At 31.3% G+C, this 7500-nt stretch overlaps 1 protein-coding gene across 4 annotated transcripts in view; it reads left to right on the plus strand.

Moving 5' to 3' along the window:
- The window catches only part of LOC144964411 (sodium/calcium exchanger 2-like), a 142247-nt gene that overhangs the window by 111818 nt on the left and 22929 nt on the right, over positions 1-7500 (plus strand). For all 4 annotated transcript variants that reach the window (XM_078898631.1, XM_078898633.1, XM_078898634.1 and 1 more), the window contains 2 exons: positions 2532-2674; positions 3570-3672. In XM_078898631.1, the coding sequence (XP_078754757.1) occupies positions 2532-2674; positions 3570-3672 (246 nt within the window). The remainder of the gene's footprint in view (positions 1-2531; positions 2675-3569; positions 3673-7500) is intronic.

Genomic DNA, 7500 nt, shown 5'->3' on the forward strand with positions numbered 1-7500 from the left:
ATTTGAGTTTTGTGATTTATGAGCTAACATTGGGTCAATTTAAATTAGGATTCCCAACTGATCATTATTCTACCCTTCTCCAGAAACATTGAGGCTTTATGATGTCAAGTTTACAATAATAATTTGTTACGTCAGATAATCAAACGTTACATTTCACTAAAATTTAGATTCTTAAAATAGAATTATCATAATTTAGAGTGTTTTTGAACAAAATGTTTTTTAAAAATTCAAAGATGACGTAATCGGAATTAATTGAGGGTTAGAATAAAATATTTATTTCACTCATCGTATATTTGAATGGAAATCGAAAATGTTTCTGTTATGAGCTAACATTGGGTCGGTTTACATATGATTCCAAAGTGATCATATATATTCTACCCATCTCCATAAATAGCAACGGGCAATAATATCAAGTTGACAATAATAACTTGTTACGTCAGATAATCAAACGTTAAATTTCACTAAAAGTTAGATTCTTAAAAAAGAAGTATCATAAATTAAGTGTTTTTGAACAAAATGTTTTTTTTTTTAAATTCAAAGATGACGAAATCCGAATCAATTGAAGGTTAGAATAAAAGATTTCTTTCACTCATAGTATATTGAATGGCAAATTTTTCTGTAATTGTGTAGCTAATGCGTTGTCATGCCGACGAAACTTCAGATTAAAAATAAACCTACAAAACACATGTTTTTCAAACCATACCTACATTCTTTAAACTGAAAATAGAACTGCTCCGAACATTCACAAAATGTGAATTATTTTCTTCCACATCATTGCTTTGTTGGGATTTTATTTTAGTTCATACCAATGAATTGTCATTTTGCAAGTCTGATAACCCAAATTGTTATGGGTTCATTATTGTAATGAAAATAGTCTCGAACCGTCACAAAATAATGTACATTACAAACAAGGTTACATCAAGCCAATGTATGTATATATATATATATATATATATATATATATATATATTATATATATCATAATATATACTTTATATATCCACGCCTATTTATTTTCTATTAGATGGGAGTCCATTTATTTCAGTATGCGACACTTTTGAATTTCCTACGTCTTACAGGCGCCTCATAGATGTTTGAATCCAATCCATTTCATCGAAATGTTTTTATATTTGAATTTCAAAATCTGAAACCATTCGTTTGAATTCTCTTTTTTTACGGTTAGAAACGGCTTCATTTTATTGCAAACTTGTTTACCTTGTTTAAATCAAGCATATTATAATCACAAAGCTGATATAGAATATTGATCTTACATTTTACTTTTTACCAATTACTAACCCAATACCTGATTCATCTTTTTCTCGTTTTTAAAATCTCAAGTATTTAAAAATTGATGTACGCTTTATTTATTTATTTATTTATTTATATATTTATTACTTTTTTGCTTTGGTTCATTATTGATTTTATTTAATTTGTTACTTGGATATTCAATGTTAATTTATGATTTCTATCGGCAATAGCCTAAAAACCCTTGAATGAATTTGAATTTTCAAACCTGGGACTTAGATGGGGCTCTCGAGGTCCCATGTTTTAGAGATTATTTTTGCCAAGATGAGGGTCAGTTAAATTGATTGATGTTTGAAGGACGAGTTTTCTGGCCAAATTTTTACATATTTTTTTTTCCAGCACGACAGTTACCAAGTTATGAATGGATATGTACTGTGTATTCCGGAATATGCAACGGGAATAAGAAAAACATTTAAGAACTATGTATTGCTTTCGAATCAGGGTACACAGTAATGGTCAGAGGCCGACGTGTACATATATGCAGGTCTGATCCGAACCCACTTATGGGCCTAGTTTATCATTGTTGTAATGAACAATATTTTACGTCATTTTTATTTTGAGATTTCCATTACAACAATGGGCCCATAAGAAATTCGGTTATCAGACCTGCAAATAAGTGCACGTCGCCAGAGGTAAAATGTTTGAGATTCGATTCCAAGTGCCTGCTTTAATCTTTAATATCATAGGACGAAGGGTTGCATATTATCGATAATTGGGCCAAATTCTTCTATAGAAACAGTCATGCCGAGTGCGCATCTTTCTATCTGGATGTCGTGACTCCAGTAATTAAATGTTATATTACATAATAAGATATATACGACTTGATAGATTAAAAAAGACAAGAGCAAACGTTTATTTTAAAACAAAACTTTTTGGTTCTCCTGTAAAATTATACTTTTCTCTATGTGAATCTTTGGTTAAATCGTTCAGAAATATATCTCTTAACGTAAACAGGCTCTAAATAGCTGGAGTCAACGTGTAGGTGTAAAACGAGTACCTGATCGTTAACAGCGTTGTCTTTGTCAGAAAAAAAATATATTATAACATCGGCTAAAAGGCGTCATGTCATGTCTCGTTCTACTTGTTAAATGTTGCTGTTGGCTTGGGATCTCTTGTAACTTGCTTTGAGCAGGTTTAGTGGAATTTGCTTTGTATCAATGCTCAAGTTTTTTGGGGGGGTTTTTTTCACATAAACTCAATTCTTTTCTTGAATATTTTTTGGACAGATTTCGGCATGCTGTCGTTGGTACGCTTCTGGGCAGTAAAGCTTTTAGGCCTAAAAGTTCTAACAAGGCTGGACGAATGGCCGATGTCGTACAAGTGATGAAAAGCTGGCATGACGCCATGAAGCAGGGAACTGCTCCTGATAGTAAGTGTTTGAATAATAGTTGACAACAGGATAGCATAATATGTGGAGAAGTGTAATGGAATGGGGACATGAGGAGGAGGAGGAAGAGGAGAAGAAGAAGAAGAAGGAGGAGGAGGAGGAGAAGGAGGAGGAGGAGGAGGAGGAGAAGGAGGAAGAGGAGGAGGAGGAGGAGGAGGAGGAGGAGGAGGAGGAGGAGGAGGAGGAGGAGGAGGAGGAAGAAATTGCCACTATGTGGTCTTGTGGTATGACACTTGCTTTCGGATCGAAGGTCCTGGTTTCGAGCGTCGCTCGACGTATAGTTGGGTCCTTGGAAAAGGCTCTTTACTCACATACTCTCACCGTACTCAATAAAATGAGTACAGGCCGTTAACAGCGATGTCTACGTCGGAAAAAATTGTAATATCGCCTAAAAGGCGTCATGTCCCGTTCAAATGATACGTTTCTCTGTTGGTCAGGGATACTTTATTAAGCCCTTTGAGCATGTTTAGTGGATATTGCGCGATATAAAAAAAGCTAAAAAAAAAAAGCTGTGGACTGTAAAAAGTAATGAACAAAAGTGAATAAAAAAAAACCAACAAAATACCAAACAGGGAACGTTTCGGACTCAAAACCCTTCTTCAGTAAATAATATAAACAATATGTATTTGTTTTTGTTATTGGCCGAAGAAGGGTTTTGAGCCCGAAACGTTCCCTCTTATGTATTTTATTCTTTTGCTTATGTTGAAGCTGTTATATTAATTTTTGTTCAATAAACCTCAAGTAAAAGCGAATTTCTTTTGTATTCTAAACCAAATTAGTAACGTTACTAATTTTTATATTTTTTTTGAACACATGGAATTCAATTCATAATCTCTCTCCCTCTCCCTTCCTTCTCTTCTTTCTTATCTTGTAACAGTCGCCGACTCCTTAGGCAAATTCACATTCGGGTCAGATCGATATGCTGTTCTGGAAAGTGCTGGGACGTTGAGTATTGATATTTTCTTCCATAGGAAGCTACCGTAAGTACAATGTGTTTGTTGCCTATTAGCTTGTCTATCGACGCATTGATTTCTCTCTCCATAGACCCAATCGCTGACCTTTATTGATTCGTGGTTTGGAATGGCCTCATCGATTTACCAAAGATAAACAATAATCAAGCATCATCCTTTTTTTTTATTTTCGTTTAGATAGTCGTAAACACTTCATAAGTATTTCAAATCTTCACCTTGATGAGCGACAGTATTTATTTTTCTTTGATCTTTTTGATGTTTTTAACCAGTTAATTTTCGTGCTGTGAAAAAAAAACACGTATTAAAATATTTGGTCATAAAACTCGTCCTTCAAATACCGATCGGTTTAATTGACCCTCATCTTGGCAAACACTGTCAAACGCGGAACTTGATCGAATACCTCTCTATGTCCCAGGTTTAAGAGTTTTTTTATACCAAGATAAGGGTCATTTAAATCGATCTCTATTTGAAGGATACGTTTTCTGGCCAAATTTTTAAATATGTGTTTTTCTAAAGTACGGCAATTAACTAATTATATATTTATTTATATTTTGTTACATCAAATTTATATTTATTTTGGTTCTTTTTTCTTCTTCTCTTAGTGTTATAACGCTGCTTTCACTTATATGCATAATACGATTGAATGGAATATGTTGGCTTTTTGACAACTTTAATTCGTCAAATATTTATTTGCTTCTTTAAGCCTCTTCTTCCAACCGGCAGGAAAATCGTCACATTTGTTTACGAGACAATATACATTTTCTTATTCGGATTTATTTTGGACATCATGAACTTTGAAGAATGATCTTTATTTAATTAATAAGAACATGAAGTTGATTTGTAGAGAGCATGTTTGAGTAGATAAGATAAATTTCTCTGCTGGGTAAGCCTGCCATTTTGGGAAAATACTGAAAAGGATCGGGAAGGAGAGAGTCAAAGCTAAAATGCGACCCATCGTCTCAAAACGGTTTTATCTCCGGATGACCTCAACTCCGAAAAGTGGATTTAAAAATAAAATACTGAAAAATTCGAACTTTTTCTCTTTTTCAAATGCAGGAAATAGATGATACTATACGATTTTTACACCCTTGCATTTTGGAATTCAGGAAGTGCTTCCAACCACTGCACGAGCTTGCGCGTGCGCATGCGCGTTGGGAACAAAGTTCGAATTCTAAAAAGCAAGAGTGTAAGAGATACTTAATTCTACCCCTCAATCCATTCCTTTTTCGTCATCTTTGAATAAAAGACATCTTCAAAAACATTGAAATGATACTTATTTTTAAAGAATCTAATTTTTAGTGAAATTTAACGATTTAATATATAATCTGACGTCACAAAATATTATTGAAAACATATTTTCATTACGCATTACTATTTAGGGAGAGGGGTAGAATAATATACGATTCTTTCATCTCTTTGTATGAATTAAACGAGTTATTTTTATCCTACACAATAACACACGAGCTTGCGCTTATGTGTTATTGCACAATAATAATATAACGAGTTTTCCAATGAGAGGGGTGGAATAATATCTTTTTTTCCAGCCTTCTCCCTAAATAGTAACGCGTAATGATATCTTGTTTACAATAATAAATTGTTACGTCAGATAATAAATGATTAAATGTCACTAAAATTTGATTCTTTAAAAATAATTATTATTTAATTACCCTTGAACTTGTCTTTTATTCAAAGATGGCAAAACAAAATTCACTGAGGGGTGGAATAAAAGATTTCTTATACTCTTGCTTTTTGGAATTCGAACTTTTTTTTTTCCAACGCGCACTCGCAAGCTCGTGCAGCAGTTGGAAACACGCCCGAATTTCCAAATGGGAAGAGTGCAAGAATGGTATTTCCTCCAAGGTAACGAAGTGAAATTTAACCCAAGTTTTTGATATGATATGGCTAGACATTCAATTTCCACACATCCGGATATAACACCACTTGGAAACTATAGGTCATAACTCATTGATTGATTATAACAAACCTCTATCACGAGCGTAATGCATTGGTACATTCAGCTACACAAATAACTTCACTCATTTCTCTACCTATTGCTTTGGTATAATATTATTATCATAAATGACCATTTTATCACTCTCTGACGAATTAACTTTTCTTATAATTTTTTTTGTTAAGAATCGCTTAATGGCATCAAACTAACACCTGTTTAAAATTGTTGAAGTTTCACATGTGTAGATCATACACTGTGATAAAACTGTAAAGACGTTATAAAAAAATAAGATATTTATATTAAATCTCCTCATTTGTTATATGCGAAATCATGTTAATTGTTGACAACCTGATGATGATATTGATTTTAATGATAATAATGATAATAATAATAACAATAATAATAATAATAATAATAACAATAACAATAATAATAATAATGATAATAATGATAATAAAACAATAATAATAATAATAATAATAATAATAATAATAATAATAATGAATAATAATAAATAATAATAATAATAATAATAATAATAATAATAATAATAATAAATATAATAATAATAATAATAATAATAATAATAATAATAATAATAATAATAATGAATAATAATAATAATAATAATAATAATATTAATATATAATAATAATAAAATAATAATAATAATAATATTTGTAGTTAAATAAAATGTAATGAATAATAATGATAATCAATCTAATAATAATAAATAATTTATATAATAATAATAAAATAAATAATAATAATAAGTAATAATAATAATAATTGTAATAATAATAATAATAATAATAATAATGATAATAATAATAATAATAATAATAATAATAATAATAATAATAATAATAATAATAAAATATAATAATAATAATAATAATAATAATAATAATAATAATAATAATAATACCTCACTTATCACTAGGTGAATAAATAAATCATTGCAGCATGAGGCGTCCATGACAAAGTTATGAAAATGCCCTATAAAATAACAAAACACATTTTTTCGTATCTGTTAGAATATCAGTGTCGTTTAGAGCGTTTTTGGCAAGGCTTATACCAATGTTTTTCTTATGATATCAGAGCTGCCTCCTACTTGAAATATCAAAAATTCGTAGTTTTCAGGGAAAAATTGAATAGGGCAAGATAAATATCGTTACAAATCAATAATCTGCCTTCATCAATAATCAAAATTTGCTCCAAAGTCCTAAATTACAGTTTCTAAGCAACCAAACTCTCCTTTTCAACAAGATTTGTTAAATCAAAAAACGTCTATGACGCTCTCTAGCTGGAGCCAAAAAAAAAATAATGTAAAAATCGTAATTTTACGACGTTTTCGTAGCACTAGACAGGTCTGTGTTATATTTTTACTCCTTTGTCCTTGAATCGTGTGGCAACTGGAAACTTGTTTTTCATTTCATTACATTCAGGAAAAAAAAATAAGGAGCACAACTATTCACGCGTTTACGCGACAAGTTGACTACATCGAGTTCCTTTCAATATTCAAGTCAACCCAGTGTAATGTGATCGGCCGGACGATCGTTTCCGAATCCTGATCATTAATTTTTATCACAATTTCAATAAAAATCGTTTGATGCTTTGGAACACTCTTAATCTAATTTTAAAGAACATTCGTTATTAATGGGGGTGATAAAATCAAGGAAGCTGTAGCAGCAGCAATGCGTTTATTGAGAACAACGAGCTGATATTTGGATTTTTATTCGTTTTTTTTTTTTTGTCATGGTGACCCACCTTTTCAAAGTCGTCGTTTAATGCAAGCCCTTATTATCCAAGTTTCGTTCGCAACTTTGACGTGACGTGACGTGAGCCGTGTCACGTGTGAATATCATGTGATCACCTGGTATCAG

This window comes from Berghia stephanieae, chromosome 2 (genome assembly GCF_034508935.2).
Source record: "Berghia stephanieae isolate SIO BIC M18660-M18661 chromosome 2, UCSD_Bste_1.3, whole genome shotgun sequence".
Classification (NCBI taxonomy): domain Eukaryota; kingdom Metazoa; phylum Mollusca; class Gastropoda; order Nudibranchia; family Aeolidiidae; genus Berghia; species Berghia stephanieae.